At 42.7% G+C, this 17,898-nt stretch overlaps 1 protein-coding gene across 4 annotated transcripts in view; it reads right to left on the reverse strand.

Annotated features, from left to right (window-relative positions):
* Positions 1-17,898, reverse strand: part of LOC128901962 (E3 ubiquitin-protein ligase KCMF1-like) — a 58,148-nt gene that overhangs the window by 22,607 nt on the left and 17,643 nt on the right. For 3 of the 4 annotated variants that reach the window (XM_054184171.1, XM_054184172.1, XM_054184173.1), the window contains exons 2-3: positions 12,352-12,519; positions 3,562-3,701 (exon numbers count right to left, since the gene is read on the reverse strand). In XM_054184171.1, the coding sequence (XP_054040146.1) occupies positions 3,562-3,701; positions 12,352-12,519 (308 nt within the window). Of the gene's footprint in view, positions 1-3,561; positions 3,702-12,351; positions 12,520-17,621; positions 17,697-17,898 lie in introns of all 4 variants that reach the window. The other variant, XM_054184170.1, reaches the window with a different exon arrangement.

The raw sequence follows: 17,898 nt of genomic DNA on the forward strand, positions 1-17,898 counted from the left end.
TAGCTATTGCTGAACAGCTCTCACATAGCATCAAGACCTTTTCTGTCTCTCGCGCTGCTGCAGCAGCAGATAGACTGGGGATGTACAAGAAGTTCAGAGGGGACACAGCCGGGACAGCTGATCTCAACTTACTTATTCCATACCATATGCCTTTATGCTTAGCAATAAAAAACACGAGGAAGAAAGAAGGGGGGGATAGTGGGGGGATGTTCAGAGTTATGGTGTTTGTCTTCTTAAGTAACCACTACAGAGCCCTGCTTTCCTGGAGATGGCTAAACATCTGCCTGCCAATGGGAAGGAGTGAATTAATTCCTTATTTTGCTTTGCTTGCATAGGCAGCTTTTGCTTTCCCTATGAAATGTCATTATCTCAACCCACAAGTTTTTGCACTTTTACCCTTCTTCTCCTCCCCATCCCATCAGGGGCAGGGGAAAGTGAGCAAGCAGCTGTGTGGTGCTTAGTTGCCAGCTGGGGTTAAACCACAACCAGCACTTTTGGCATCCAGTGTGGGACTCAAAGGGTTTGAGACAATGACTGATTTGATCAGAGCATATTATAGGGAACATATAATTATTATAGCTGTTTAACCATTGTGACCACGATATTAGCTTATCTGTTCACGATATTATTTTATCTGATCTGTGCCATGCTCCCTTTTTTGCTGTACATGTTCAAGACTCTTTAGCTTGAGAATGCACCAGAAGCTGCCCCTATGGCCAACAGAGCCAGTTCCAATCAGCTCCAAGACAGATATGCCCTGGCCAAAGCTGAGCCAATCGGTGATGGTGGCAGCACCTCTGAGAGAACATATTTAAGAAAGGGTGAAAAAGCTGCACAGCAGCAGCTGTGATAGAGGAGCAAGGAAGTGTGAAACACAGAAAGGTTCAGGTTGGAAGGGACCTTAAAGATCATCTAGTTCCAACACCCCCCTGCCATGGGCAGGGACACGTCCCACTAGACCAAGCTGCTCAAAGCCTCATCCAGCCTGGCCTTGAACACCTCCAGGGATGGGGCATTGACAACTTCCCTGGGCAACCTGTTGCGGTGCCTCACCACCCTCACAGTAAAGAATTTCTTCCTGATATCCAATCTAAATCTACCCTCTTTCAGCTTGAGGCCATTACCCCGTGTCCTATCACTCCACTCCCTGATAAAGAGTCCCTCCCCATCCTTCCTGTAGGTCCCCTTTAGGTACTGGAAGGCCGCTATAAGGTCTCCTCAGAGACATCCCTGCAGACACCAAGGTCAGTGAAGGAGAGGGAAGAGGTACTCCAGGAAACAGAGCAGATATTCCCCTGCAGCCTGGGGAGAAGACCATGGTGACAGAGGTTGTCCCCCTGCAGCCCATGGAGGACCCCACGCCAGAGGTGGTGGGATGTGCCCTGAAGGAAGCTGCAAGCCCATGGAGAGGAGCCCACAGAGGAACAGATTTTCTGGGAAGAACTGTGACCCTGCGGGGGACCCACACAGAAGCAGTCTATTACTGAAGAACTGCAGCCTGTAGGAAGGACCCATGGTGGAGCAGTTCATGAAGGACTGTATCCCATGGGAGGGACTCCATGCTGGAGCAGGGGAAGAATGTGAGGAGGAAGGAGCAGCAGAGACAATGTGTGATGAACTGACTGCAACCCCCGTTCCCCATCCCCCTGTGCTGCTCAGTGAGAGAGAAGGAGGTAGAAGAGTTGTGAGTGAAGTTGAGCCTTGGAAGAAGGGAGGGGTGGGGGAAAAGTGTTTTTAGATTTGTTCTTATTTCTCATTGTCCTACTCTGTTTAATTGTCAATAAATTAAACTAATTTCCCCAAGGCAAGTCTGTTTTGCCCGTGATGGTAATTGATGAGTAACAACCCCGTCCTTATCTGACTCATGAGCTTTTTGCCATATTTTCTACCCATCCTGTTGCTGGGGAGGGAGGTGAGATAGAGCAGCTTGGCAAGCACCTGGCAGCCATCCAAGGACAACCCACCCCACCTGGTCCTTTTTTCAGTCTAGTTGCTGCCTTACTAAATACAGAATGAATCCACTAAGCATGACTGAGTAGCCGAAGACCAATGCCTTCATTCTGAAACTTGATTCAATTATGATATCCAATGGCATTTCTTATAATTTTCTGAGCTGCAATCCTAGAAAACTTCTACCCGAATGCTGTGTTTTATTTGTTAATCACTCCACTCTACTAAAACCTAACAACAACAGTAACAATCACCATAATGCCAGCCACATCCATCTGCACTTGCCCTGTATTGCTGACCATTATCCATGATCATTTAACAGAAATAATTACCGAGTTTTTAATTCTAAAAGTAAAGAAATATACGCCAATAGTTCATACATTCTTAGGGAAGACCATGACACCTTTGAGTCTCAGAATAGGTTGACCAATTTTACCACCTCTGCTATCCCTTCACATAAGGGCCTTAGCAGACTCCAAGGAGAGAGATTCTCCTTCTCCCACATAATTTCTCAAAGAGTGAAGAGGTCTTAGAGGTCAGAACAAACCACAAGTCATTTCTCCACAACTTATTAAAATCTTAATAGTTTTCCTCAAGCATGCACATTTTTATAGGACTCTACATAAAAAAATAACTAGACAACAGTTCCCTGAATGTCCTTTTATAATCATACATTCCTCAGGTATAAACAGTATTCACACACAAACATGAATATTCCCCACTGCTGGAAAGATACCCAAACTTCTTGGTCAAGAATTTAACCTAACTGTTGAATTAGTAAAGAAGCTTTAAAAATAAATACAAAGCATACCCCTGTACCATAAAGGGAAATCTAAAAACAGGGATACAGACTTTTCTAAAAAGTAATCTGAACATTGAGAAACTATATGCTTGTACTGCTTAACATTGTAATGAAGGTTGAGAACAAACCATTTCTAATAGTATCAAAATCCAAGTTACTTATTATTTTATTGTTTACATAGCAAAGTCACCTCACATTTCAGAAAAATTTCAGATCATCTGACACAAGCAATAGTAACATCTAGTATAAAAAACTTGATGAGATCAGAATGCTTACTGACAAAACCAGAAGCAAAACAATTGTTCCAGTAGTCTATTATATAGTGTATAACTGCTCTGCACCAGTTACTACTGTTGAAATCATCAGGAAAATCAAGCGGTAGGGTAAAGGGAAACAGCAACGGACACTTTATAAAAAGTCAATATATTAAAAAAAAGCTATTTATTTTTACAAGGGTTTAACCCTCTCTGTAACACTAAGATTTAGTGGCCTCCGTACCAAGGATCCAGCTGCATAACCTTGACTCAGACTGTTGAGAGCACACTGTGAGAAAGTTGGGGGGGGGGGTGTGGGGGTGTGGAGGGTAAAGGTGATGATGTAGGCAGATGTAGGATCATCGAGTTGTGGATTGTTAGTAGCTCAAGGAGTCAAGAAGGAAAACATCAGCATGGTATGTGCGTATGTATGTATGGTACATATCTTCCTAATCAGCATTTAAATAAACACATATTTCAGGAAAAACACACTCATATTCTGACAATTTTCATATACTTTCATTGTAATTGAAAAACAATGTTGAAGTGGCTTACCACCTCTGTTGATGTTTCTGCATGTTCAGAAGCAACATGTTCTTGAAGAGTTGTTTCTGTGTAACCCATCTTTCCACAATAAGGACAAGTAAAGGACTGTGGCTGCTCTACAGAGAAAGCTTCTCCGCCATAATATAAATCTGGAAAAAGATGATGTTTTAGGAGGGGTTATTTTCAAGCAGCATAGCTCCTTGTTTTATTTATATAACCTCTTTATATATATATGCCTATGTGCATATAATCACTGTCAAATTCATTAGTTATTTAATCAAAATAAACATTTCAATTCTGCACAAAGTGCATATGCCAATATTCTAAAGTTGTTCAGTGACTCAACTTCCAAAAGAATAGACAGATTATACAGTTTTCACTAGCAAACAACATAACTTTCTAATATTCAGGAAGAGCAAAGTCTGATGGTGCTGCCAAACTATCGCTTTTCCCCCCATTCTTGTTTTTACCATAGGTGAGCCTGTAGTACAGATAAGATCACTGTAGATGCAGTGTGCTCTCACAGCCTTATTCACAGCAAAACTATGTTAAATACTGTAATTTAAAATGCCTCAGTGACACCAGCACTCCATAAGTTGATATTGGTGCTAAAGCTGAACCAGTGTTTAGCAATAAGGGGAAAATTTAGTGAAGCAAAAGGAGCGAGATGTTACCTACCAGTTTCAATACTTCAACACTTCTTGACTACCAAAGTAGCAGCCTCCCTTAAGCTGCCAATTTAGCAATTAACATAAGCCAAACTGATCATGAAAATTTAATAAACCATGCTAAATTCATACAAAATTGCATCACCCCAGGAAAAGTTGCCTTCACTGTTTATTAGAGGAAGAGCATTAAGAAGATGCTTAGGCTCAGAACGCCCTCTAAAGGGGGCTCTCTAAAAGGGACTTGATGGCATACTAAATCAGATTTCAAGCCTAAGGGTATTTGGAAACTACAGTGTTTTCAAAAGGAAATGGCTTTAGGACATCTGACAATCTCATTAGGGAAGGAAAAGAACAATTTTGCTTCATCAACCACAGAGCTAGCACGTTCTTCTCTCTGGTTGTAAACCTCCTGGCACTCATTCAGAAAGAACACTAGCATTCCTCAGACAAAACCAGTATTTCAAGGAGCTGATTCAGAACTAAAAGTAATGATTTGTCCTTGTAGACTGAGGAGACATATTACTTTAAAATTCCTCTGTCTTCTGTGTATCTACTTAAAAACACTTATTTTCATACAAGTGCAACTTCATTTCAGTTTAATATACATAAACTAAAAATGTTGACATCATACAAGTAATATGCTGATTTCACACTAATATTTGAACTAAAAAATTTGAACTAAACTAAAAAATTTGAAGAAACTGAATGCTGACAAGCTTTTTGCTTTCAATTTTGCAATTAAAAGAAATAGTCTCCTGCCTCCCTCTTTACCACAAAGTGTTCACTGTTTTGCCTACCATCCACTCCTGAACTCCATCAACTAGTGACAACCACAATGAGTTCATGCCCATTAAGACAACAATGTGCACTTGCAGCCCAGAAGGCCAACTGCATCCTGGGCTGCATCAAGAGAACTGTGTCCAGCAGATCCAGAGAGGTGATTCTCCCCCTCTATTCTGCTCTCGTCAGACCCCACCTGGAGTACTGTATCCAGCTCTGGAGCCCTCAGTACAAGGACATGGACCTGTTGGAGAGGGTCCAGAGGAGGGCCACAAAGATGATCAGAGGGCTGGAGCACCTATGCTATGAAGACAGGCTGAGAGAGTTGGGGTTGTTCAGCCTGGAGAAGAGAAGACTCTGGGGAGACCTTATAGCAGCCTTCCAGTACCTGAAGGGGGCCTACAGGAAAGCTGGGGAGGGGCTGTTTGCAAGGGCATGTAGCAATAGGATGAGAGGCAATGGTTTTAAGCTAGAGCAGGGTAGGTTTAGATTAGACATTAGGAAGAAGTTCTTTACAATGAGGGTGGTGAGACACTGGAACAGGCTGCCCAGAGAGGTGGTGGAGGCCCCATCCCTGGAGACATTCAAGGCCAGGCTTGCTGAGGCTCTGGGCAATCTGATCTAGTTGAAGATGTCCCTGCTTGGTGCAGGGGGGTTGGACTAGATGACCTTTAAGGGTCCCTTCCAACCCAACACATTCTATGATTTTATGATAAAAACAGTCTTCACACACGCACAACCTTACATCTTTTATTCAAATATGACTGAAAGCAATAATTCTGAATTTTGTCAATGGAAAGGTATTCTAGTAGTCATACATCTACCTCCATTAAGAGTCTTCTATTCTATGTTTTTACTTCAGGTGTTTTCCTCCCAGTGTTCTTTATTCTTATGTTTTCCACTCATACTTCCATAGACAGCAAGTGACATCTCCATTCAGTTCCATCTTTTTTCCATTTAGTTTTATACTGGTGATGTTTCCCTTCAGGATGTTTTCTTTTAACCTTCTTGCACATCTTTGCTTCACAGTTTTTAGTTTCACTGGAACAGCTAACCTGACAACTCCGAAACAAGTTTAGACTAACTCCATCATTAATTATATTTTTTCCATATCTAGTAAATTCATCTATGTTCCTTTAAGTCACATGATCTCCTTATTTATAAAATGCCCTTTAAAAAAGTTACAACACTTTCTCTAGGCATCCGATTTTTAACCACACTGTACATACTCTTTCTTACCTTACATTCTGTACAGGGCTGTAACACAAGGCATATTTTCAGAATGAAGTCATAAACCTTCCTAAAGCCTAAGCAGAAAGACATTTAAACATTCTTTATTTTACTCTGCTGCATAAATCAACAAGGCAACTTGTACTTTGGTGTTCTCTGCCATTAGTCCTAGTTGTGGTTCAGAAAACAGTGTTGTGCTTTCCCCTCATGCTGTTCCAGGTTTAATAGAACAAAAAGTCTTGTTGAAGAGCAAAGCTTCAACATTTTCTTCTCCCCTTAGTAACATTGGCTCTAAGGGAACAGTGCATTAAGCCACATGAAAACACTAGAATATATTTTTAGTTCTTCTTACTTAAAAAAAAGCTACAGAAACAGAAGCACCTCCTACACTCCAAAAAAATTAAATAATTTGGAAGTAGTCCTTTTGGATCAGCCCCCCTCCCTACTTCACTGCAAAGTTTCTTCCACCTTCCTGGCTTGATTCTTCATGCAAATTTAATATAGAATAGACTATTTCAGTTGGAAAGGACCTACAACGATCATCTAGTCCAACTGCCTGACCAATTCTGGGCTGACCAAGTTAAAGCATATTAATAAAGGCAAAGTCCAAATGCCTCTTAAACACTGACAAGATTGGGGCATCGACCACCTCTCTAGGAAGCTTGTTCCAGTGTTTGATCACCCTTTCAGTAAAGAAATGCTTCCTAATGTCCAGTCTAAACCTCCCCTGGAACAGCTTTGAATCATTCCCACATGTCCTATCACTGGATACCAGGGAGAAGAGATCAGCACCTCCCCCTCCACTCGCTCTCCTCAGGAAGCTGTAGAGAGGAGTGAGGTCACCCCCTGAGTCTCCATTTCTCCAAACTAGACAAACCCAGTGTCCTTGGCTTTGTTGCCCTCCTCTGGATGCATTCAAGGACCTTAACATCCTTTTTAAATTGTGGGGCCCAGAACTGCACACAATACTAAAGGTGAGGCCACACCAGTGCTAAATGCAGCAGGATAATCACCTCTTTTGACTGACTGGTTATACTGTGTTTGATGCACCCCAGGATGCAGTTTGCCCTCTTGGCTGCCAGGGCACAGTGCTGACTCATATTGAGCTTGTTGGCAACCAGCACCTCCAGATGCCTTTCTGCAGGGATGCTCTCCTGCTACTCCTCTCCCAATCTATACTTGTGCCCAGCATTACTCCATCCTAGGGGCAGAATCTGGCATTTGGACTTGTTATATTACATGCCATTGATGATTGCCCAATGCTCCAATCTATCCAGATGCCTCTGCAAGGCCTCTTGTCCCTCGAGAGAGTCAACAGCACCTCCCAGTTTGGTATCATCAAACTTGCTAATAGTGCATTCAGCTCCTGCATCCAGATCATTGATAGACAGGTCCGGCCCTAGAATTGAGCCCTGAGGAACACTGCTGGTGACCAGTCGCCGACCAGATGTAGCCCCATTCCCTACAACCCTTTGAGCCCTGCCCTTCAGCCAGTTCTTCACCCAGCACACCGTGAACCCACTCATCCCACAGTTGAACTTGTCCAGAAGGATGCTGTGAGGGACAGTACCAAAAGCCTTACTAAAATCCAGAAAGACTGCATCCACTGCCTTCCCTTTATCCACTAGGTATGTGACCTTATCATAGAAGGTTATCAAATGAGTTAAAAAGAATTTTCCCTTTGTGAACCCACATTGACTGTGCCTGCTGATCACATTATTCTTTAAATGCCTTTCAACAGCACCCAGTATGATCTTCTCCATAACTTTTCCAGGTACTGAGGTTAGACTAATAGGTATGTAGTTTCCTGGGTCTTCCCTCACGCCCTTCTTGTAAAGTGAAATAACATTGGCTAGCTTCCAGTCAGTGGGGACCTCTCCAGACTCCCAAGACCGTTGGTAGATGATCGAGAGGGGTCCTGCTGTAAGATCCACTAGCTCTTTTAATACTCTGCGATGAATCCGATCAGGCCCCGTGGACCTGTGAACATTCAGCTGATATAACTGGTCCCTTACAATTTCAGTGTCCATAAATGAAAAGTCACTGCTCCCACACTCGTAACCTCAAACTCAGGGGACTGGGCAGCCCAAGGCCTATCAGTATTATTAAAGACTGAGGCAAAAAATGCACTGAATGCCTCCACTTTTTCTTCATCCCTATATTAGTCAGGTGACCATCTTCAACAAGTATCAGTCCAATGTTTTCCTTAGACCTCCTCTTGCTATTAATTTACTTAAAGCCCTTGTTGCCTGAAGCAACACTGTCCAGTTTCAACTCTGAGCTTTAGACTTTTAGGTCTTCTCCTTGCATAAACAAACTACAGCTCTGTACTCTTCCTGCAAAGCCCGACCTTGCTTCCAGAGGTCATACAATTTCTTTTTCCTCTTGAGCTCCACAAGGAGTCCCCTGTTCAGCCAAGCTGGTCTTGTGCCCCGCTTGCTTGACTTCTGATACAATGGGATTGCCTGCTCCTGTGCTTTTAAAAGGTGGTTCTTAACTGACCAGCACTCATGGACTCCTAAGCCCTCAAAGGCAGATTCCCAGGGTACTCTGCTAAATAGCTCCCTAAACAGCTTAAAGTTTGCTGTCCTGAAGTCCAGGGTAGCAACTCCACTGTCCATTTTTCTCATTACACTGAAAATTTTAAGAACTCAACCATTTCACGATCACTGTGGCCAAGACAGCCACCTACCATCACATCCCCCACAAGTCCTTCTCTATTCACAAATAATAAGTCTAGGAGAGCATCTTTCCTAGTTGGTCACTGAGTACTTGTGACAAGAAGTTATCCTCCACAAACTTCAAGAATTTCCAGGACCTTCTCATCACAGCAACATGATATTCCCAGCTAATGCCTGAGAAGTTGATATCTCCATACGGACAAGGGCTACCAATCCTGAAGTTTCCCCTAATTGCCTATAGAATAACTCATCAGTGCTTACATCCTGGCTGGGTAATTGATAGTAGACACCCACTACAACACCCTGTTTTGTTTCCATCCCTCTAATCCTCACTCAGAGGCTCTCAACCACATCACCACTAACTTCTAAGGGCTGTACAATCAAACCTCTCCCTTATGTATAGCGCGACACCTCCACCTTGCCTGCCCAGCCTGTAGTCCTCCATCCCAGCACCCCAATCGTGGGACTCATTCCACCAAGTTTCACTGACACCAATGATATCGTAAGCTCTGGGAGCTGACCAATGCTTCCAGTTCATCCTGTTTGTTTCTCATACTGCATGCATTGGTGTACAAGCATTTCAGATACGCTCCTGAGCCTTCCATGCTCCCAGGAGCAGTGTAAATGTTCTCACTAGCATTGCCACCCTCAGGCGATGACATGCCAACCCTTGTCTTACCTACTGCAATCCTGTTGCTGTCCCCTTCCCCCATCAATTCTAGTTTAAAGCTCTCTCAATCAGCCCCACCAGCTTATGCCCAAAGACCCATTTTCCCCATGGGGACAGGTGGATCCCATCAGGCCCCAGCACACCTTGTCTCTCAAAGGCTCCTCCATGGTTTAAGAACCCCAAGTTTTGGCACAGGTGCCAGTCCCAGGGCCAGGTACTGACATCCTGGGCTTCCCTGTTTCTTCCAAAGTTTTCCCCCATTACTGGGAGGACTGAGGAAAACACTACCTGTGCTCCTGAATTTCTTTAGCATTCTTCCCAGGGCTCTGAATTCTCTTTTGATTGACCTCAGACTTTTTGTTACAACATCATTTGTACCCATGTGAGAGAACAGGAATGGACAGTAGTCTGAAGGTTGAACTCTGCTCTTCAGTCTTGTGGTGACATCCCTAATTCAGGCCCCAGGGAGGCAACAAGCTTCCCTGAAAAGAGCGTCCAGTCTGCATATGGGTACTTCCATTCCACACAGGAGGGAATGACCACAACTCGCCATTGTTTCTTCTCGGCACTGGTCTTAATGCAGGTTTTATCGCAAGGGGTTGGTCTCTCTGACCTTGGCAAGACTGCCTGTGCAGGTTCCTCCTCCTTCTCATTATGTGCTTAATCTACTGCACCCAGGGCCTCATACCTGTTCTGTAAGGGTATCTTAGAGGGTAAGGAAGGGTTTCTCTTACCACTTCGTGTTGTAACCTTCTTCCACCCCTCCTTATCCCTTGTGACACTGCCTTCCTCCTGGCACAAAGCAGATCCAGGACCTGCCTCCATAGTGGCCACACTGAGTTGGCTTCTGTGCGTCACAGATGCCAGATTACAGCTCCATTGATCAATCTCCTTCTCAGGCTCTCAAATACTCCTCAGTCTGCTCACCTCCTCCTGCAGCTCAGCCACCAAGCAAAGCAGTTCATTGATCTGGTGACACCTCCCACAGGCTTTCTTGCAATCACTTTCCACCTCTAGGAATATCCCTTCACACATCCCACAGTCAGAAACCTGGGTAGTCGCATGCTTGAACAAGAGCTCTGTCTGTGTGGCCGCACTGGTTCTACCAGGTACCAAGAAGCTCAAGAGAGGCAGAGAATACTGCTTTTTGCCAGGTGGTCACCTTACACCTGCCTGCTGGGAATATATATGCTTGTCATTGCAATCAGCTGGGCTGATTGTTTTCACCTGTTTGAGTCTCCCATGCTGCCAGGTACAGGCTCCATCCCTTGCTGTCTCTTCCAATCATCAGGTCCAGAGTCAGTTGCTTGGGGAACTCCCCCTGTTCAGACAAGCCTCTACCCCCTCATGGTGTTTTTAATTATGTGAGTAACACACCCTAATCCAAAGGTGCTTTTACTTAAAGGCTTTCAGAGAAAAGCATTGAGGTTTCCAAGAAACAAAATGTTTTCTAGATGCACAGAACATTCACAAGATTGGTTGGAAGGACTTTTAAGAAGATGAATGACTTGCAATAAGTTTTCCCATTCTATTACCTTCAGGCTGTTAGCATTGAATGTTAACTAATGGCTCCATAGCAAGCATACATCAGTCCTCTCTTCCCTATGAATCACTACACTTAATGTTTATGATGCCATTTAACCCTATATGTAATATACAAGAATAACTGTCATTGGGGGACAAATAAGTTTGAACCATTATCTCAAATAGTGACCAGAACAAAGATATTTTTACCTCATGAATAAGCAAAAAAGTGAAGCCCGAGAAGAAATATCAAGAAACTTAAGTGATATGATTTTAAAAAAATATATATATTTGTATATTTAAAATTGTCTTTCCAAACTCTGGATTCTCAGAGCACAGATTTCAAAGTCATAACAAAGCAGGCTTAGGGCAAGCAGCTACTTGTGAATTACACATGAATGGAATGCTTCTCTGCTCAGAGAGTGCTCTGAGAAAGCAGCTGTATATTAGTATATTCAGCTGCTCTAAGCTTTAAATGCATATAGGAAGCAGCATAAATGTGTACATTCAATACTTTGTTTTTGAAGTTTTTAGCTCTTTCAGTAATTTTTACCTTTTTGACTAAAAAAAAACGTAGTTTGAATCACTACACTTTTTACTAAAACATTAGCCTTGTGGACTTAAAACATGTATAAAGAGAAATAAGCATCCAATGGCAACATCATCTTAACGTGAAGATCTGCTATGGAAGTACCTCCTGAATTACAACATTGGTGTTATAAATATGATGTGATAGAAATGACTCAGGGAAGAGAAAAGAGCAACTAAAGAGGACTACTTCCTAGCCCTTGCCACTAGTCTTCTACATTCAGTACAGCCTACCACCCCTGCTGCGTTAACATCCCATGATGTAACTAGAAAACAATGTTTTTCCCAAACTCTCACCACTATTTCTCCTCTTCACCGTGGTACTTTCTGGTACAAGGTATTGGGGCAAAGGGTGGGTGGGTACATGTAGTTTTGTCGTACCTTTTGAATTAGAAGTTAAAAAAAAGTATTACTCTTAAATTATCAGATAGATATCTAATAGTCTGATAATTTGCTGTGTGCCAAAACACTTAACCCAGAAGAATCAAGCAGATTTCATATGCTAGAACCAAAGAGAAAACAAGCTTTTATTCACAGAAATAGGAGCTTGCTATAGTTTTCAGCATGCTATTTGGGGAAAAAAGTTACTGAGTAGTGAAACAAAAATACAAGTTTAACTACTGCAAAAAGTTCTAATATGAATTAAATTATTACTTACCAAAATCTACTCTTGTTAGTATGCACTGCATTGGATGGTCAGTTGTATGCCTCGATGTTGTTGCACCACTTTCATAACAAGTTGCACACAAATCATAATCATAGCAAATTAAACACTTGTATCTGAGACCTCGAAAATTTCCTTTTAAACATGCATCACAGCTGACACCTGCGAACAAAGAAATTGCTTAAAAACAACAATTTCACATTGTTTTAATGGTACAGATTTATTGCTATTGCCCCCCAACAACAAAAGGGATTCAGCCGAGAAGCTTTTATGCAGCTGATGCACAATAAGACTCTGTTTTAAGCATATTTATATCTTTAAAAAGACAATAATCATCCAAAGTGAAAGTCTAACTCAAAGTAAAATAAAACCAGTCAAGCACTCAAAATGATAATTGGTTAGGCTATAAATTCTTTTTAATTGCTTTCTTCCCCTGTTCAGAAGCTTGGTCCAAAACACTCCTGAAATTAAACGATACAGCAGTTGATCTGGAAGTTTTGTGAAAACAAGCAAACAAAGAAAAAACCCACAGCAGACCACTCCACAAACCACACACACACCCCACCACCACATAACACCATCCCTTCTAGCTTTTGTGTTTATTTTTATACTTTCTAATAGTTCAATTCTGAAGAGTGCCACAATAGTTTTTCACAATGTACACATATCTGGGAGCAGAAATTTGGGTCTTCTATTTTGAAGTACAGAAGAACTTTGAATACATCTTAATTTTATGTTGCATCAGCTCTTCAGCTTCTTCTTTTTGGAAGTATTTTGATCTAAGTCCTCTTTCAGGATCAATTTAAACAAGCTTTCATACTTCAGTGCAAATGCAGAAAACATTATAGAAACAATGTTATTGGAAGAAAGCACTGACATTGACTCCAAGAGGATTAGTTAGAAGGTGGTCTCAAAACTGCAAATATCCCAATGATCATTTCCTGACTATAAATTTATGATCAGATAAAAATCTAGTATAACACAAGTCACCACTACTACTTGCAGTGTCAGGTTGAGGACAAAATTAAATTACATAGAGAGAATTCTCTCAACATCTCTCCAGGCTAGTACTTCTTCATATCACTCTAAAATTACCATGTTTCATTTTGATAACCTGACAGCAGGTGACTAACACACTACTTTCATATCCTTTAGTGTAACATGAAAGGAAAGTGTCAAGAAAAATAAAAGCCTCATAAGTTCAGCTCTCTTCTTTTTAACCCATACACTGTTAATTACAGTTTTAGAACTTTGCCTCTCTGTTCCTAAAAAAAAAAAAAAAAAAACAAAAAACCAACAAACCAACCAAAAAAAACCCCAAACAACCACCCCACACTGAAAGATAACAGAATACCAAATTGAACTGGATGCATCCATATTAATCTCAGGTTTTGAGGAAAAACACACTCAGGAAGGGTTCCATTATAAGCAGTGAACAAAGAGAGCAAACAAGTTGTGAAAAGAGTTCAGATTCCTCACAAAGTTATGATTCATGTGATATGTTAGTGACCTTTTTTTTTTTTAAAGCTTTTAAAATTAATTCCTATTCAATGGAAATTGTTCTCCTACATCTTCTCCAGCATGACCTTATGGAAATGACCACAGAAGAGAAGTAATCTAGTTTATTTTTTAAATAAAGGTTTTAAGCATTTTACCTTAGAGAATAGCAACGAGACTTTCAGTTTTTCTACTGTCAATTATCAATACACAAATACACACGTAGACTGATAAACAGGCCCAAATAATTACAGAATCATAGAACGGTTTGGCTTGGAAGGAACCTTAAAGAGCATCGAGATCCAACCCCCCTGCCATGGGCAGGGACACCTTCCACCAGACCAGGTTGCTCAAAGCCCCATCCAGCCTGGCCTTGAACACCTCCACCAGGGACTGAGCATCCACAACTTCCCTAGGAAACCTGTTCCAGTGCCTCACCACCCTCACAGTAAAGAATATCTTCCTAGTATCTAATCTAAATTTCCCCTCTTCCAGTTTAAAGCTCCTTCATCCTATCACTACACTCCCTCGTAGAGTCCCTCCCCATCTTTCCCTTTAAGTACTGGAAGGCTGCTATAAGGTCTCCCTGGAGCCTTCTCTTCTCCATGCTGAACAACCCCAACTCTCTCAGCCTGTCCTCATAGGAGAGGTGCTCCATCCCTCTGATCATCTTCGTGGCCCTCCTCTGGACCCTCTCCAACAGGTCCATGTCCTTCTTGTGCTGAGGACTCCAGAGCTGGATGCAGTACTCCGGGTGGGGTCTCACCAGAGCAGAGTAGAGGGGCAGAATCACCTCCCTTGACCTGCTGGCCACAGTTCTTTTGATGCAGCCCAGGATGCAGTTGGCTTTCTGGGCTGCAAGTGCACATTGCCAGCTCATGTTGAGCTTCTCATCCACCAACACCCCCAAGTCCTTCTCCTCAGGGCTGCTCTCAAGCCATTCTCCGCCCAGCCTGTATTTGTGCCTGGGATTGCCATGACCCAGGTGCAGGACCTTGCACTTGGCCTGGTTGAGCTTCATGAGGCTTGCACAGGCCCACCTCTCAAGCCTGTCCAGGTCCCTCTAGATGGCACCCCTTCCCTCTAGCATGTCATCCATACCACACAGCTTGGTGTCATTGGCAAACTTGTTGAGGGTGCACTCAATCCCACTGTCCATGACACTGACAAATATGTTGAGCAGCACTGATCCCAGTACTGACCCCTGAGGAATGCCACTCATCACTGGTCTCCACACAGACATTGAGCCATTGACCGCAAGCTCTTTGAGTGCGGCCATACAGCCAGTTCCTTATCCACTGAGTGGTCCATCCATCAAATCCACATCTCTCCAATTTAGAGACAAGGATGTTGTGCAGGACAGTGTCAAATGCTTTGGCACAAGTCCAGGTAGATGATGTCATTAAACTAATATTTATACCAATGTACCCTCTCCTCACAATCAGAATAACTGGGGCTACCAGGTTGTCCTGGTTCCAGTGGGGATAGGGTTAACTTTTCCTGGTATTCCATGCCATGTGAGCCACGCCCACCCTGAGCTGCCAGGGGAGGGGGCAGGAAGTTGCTGCTTAAAAGCAGGCTGGGGCGGCCCGGGTCTGGCCGGTGAGCGGTGGGGGAGCGGGGTTCCGTAATCGCGTTTGTATATTCCCCTATCCGTGTTGTTGTTGTTGTTGTTGTTGTTGTTGTTTGCCTGTTCCCTTTGCTGTTCTGTTAAACTGCCTTTGTCTCAACCCAAGAGTCTTGCCTTTTCTTACGATTCTTCCTGTATTTGGAAGGCACGAGCGAGCGGCACGTGGTTCTTTCTTGCCGTCTGAGGCTAAACCACGACACAGGTCTATTTAAAAAACTTGTTGCTCATGGATAAAAACGTGCTTGCTTTTTAATGCAACAGTATTCCATTAAAGGACAGCATTGAGCTAAAAGCCTAAAGATTTTTCACTCATTATACCTTTTAGTGATCAAACCTCACTCCTAAAGGCATCTTCAAGGGTATTTCTTTCTCAGTAATATTATCAATTTTTTACAGGTAAGCATTTTGAATTTATGGACAAATCAAGAGACACATAACAGCCCCATGAATAGAAAAGAGAAAAAAGTAAAAGGTTGTTGTTTTCCTTTAACACCTTGGACTCACTATTCTGATACACAAAGTTAACCACATTTTTCCCCTCTATCATGGCTAAAAATTTCAGAGAAGTTATCACACAAGCATTTTATGAGCAACATGCTTAATATTAACATATTAAAAAATATACATAGTTCCATATTTATTCTCATCTTCACAATCAAATATAATTTATTTTTCTGCTATAACATTTGGTTAATTCCTAATAAAAAAACACCACAGAAAAGAGGAGTTAAGTATTTCAGATTAAGATGAACATCTGATCTAACATCAAGAAAAGGAGATTAGTACTGAATAATATTAGGGTTCAAATACCACCTCACACTGGGATTATTTTTTAAAACTACAAACAAAACTCAGGTGTGAAATCTAATAAAATAACCTGAACATCTAAACCAAAAAAAGAATAGCCCTGAATAAGCAGAAATAACATTTGACTTCCACAAATATGGACAATCACGATAATATTAGGAACAGGTTAAGAATAACATTGTAACATTCAGCTCACACAGGATACACAAGACTTCAGGCTTATCAAAAGACATCAGGAATAGCATTTCAAGGACATTAGTCCAATATAAAATTTTAAATAACTTGCTTCCTTTGTCAGTCTTATCCAAGACTGGCTCTATCCTATTTCAGTATTTCACAGGGAAAGTACAGAAATATTGAATTCCACTTAACTACTAGACAAAGTAGGAACAACACTTTGATGTAAATATAAAACAGTTAAAGAGAACACGTCCATTGTAAACAAAGAAGCACTCTTTACTTGAAGTCACAATTACTTTCTACTCAGAATGTATACTCAAGAAAGATAACAGATTTTAATTAGAATAAGTAGCAGTTGCAAAGCAGAGAGTAATAACTCTTCCCTTCACAATCAAATTAAAAGGCATGGTCTATGGTCACCGAGGCGAGCAGCTCCGGTAGCAGCACGATCCGCAGCGGAGCGCTCTAGCAAGGTGCACAGGGAGGTTTTCCTGAACCGAGGAAGCCTTAGAGTGGAGGGCGCCGTCAGGAGCCTGCAGCTCACGCAACAGCGGCAGACAAGACCCGGGCGGGGCCAGGAGCAGCAGCAGCTGCCAAACCCCCACACATATAAAAAGCCCCTAGGGAGCGCTAGCGACCAGGTCGGGCAAGCAGGTCGTGGCGCGGTAGTCTGCACGGAAGGACGTGCAAGAATAGCGCTGTAACTCTGCCGGCCCGACCAGGGAGCAATGATATCTATCTCTAAACTCTGCATTCGCTGTGATTGACACAGCTTCCCAGACAGAGCTCCGATGGAAACACGCTGCTACCCAGGTGTCACACTGCATGGTGTGCCTTACTCTTATGCCAGTACCAGATGGCAGCAGCAAGTACACCTGTGGGAGGTGCACCCAGGTAGAGGAGCTCTTCAGCTTAGTGGCAGAGCTCTGGGAGAAGGCAAGTAGGTTGAGGAACATCAGGGAGTCAGAGATAGATTACTAGAACCGCACCCTACCATCCTTGGGACAGACCTGTCAGGCAGATAGGACACATGATACAGAGGATTCTCTATCCCCTCTCCACCCAGCAGAATGCAGTGACTTAAGGGATAGAGGGGAATGGTGACAAGTTCCTGCCCAGCGCAGCAGGCACATCTCCATGACTAGCTCACCTTCCCAGGTGCCCTTGCACAGTAGGTATGAGGCTCTGCAAGTGGAACCAAACAACGACGAGGACGATGGTCCACCTAGGATGGAAATGTCTCCAAAGTTAAGTCAGCCTATGCACTGTGTCAAAACCACATTCATAAAGCAAAAGAGACAAGTTATTGCCATAGGAGACTCTCTTCCGAGGGGAACAGAAGGTCCAATTTCTTAGGGAAGTCTGCTGCCTCCCTGGGGCCCAGGTTAAAGATGCGACAAGGAAACTTCCTACCCTGGTACAGTCCT

Source organism: Rissa tridactyla, chromosome W (genome assembly GCF_028500815.1).
Source record: "Rissa tridactyla isolate bRisTri1 chromosome W, bRisTri1.patW.cur.20221130, whole genome shotgun sequence".
In the NCBI taxonomy this organism is placed as follows: Eukaryota; Metazoa; Chordata; class Aves; order Charadriiformes; family Laridae; genus Rissa; species Rissa tridactyla.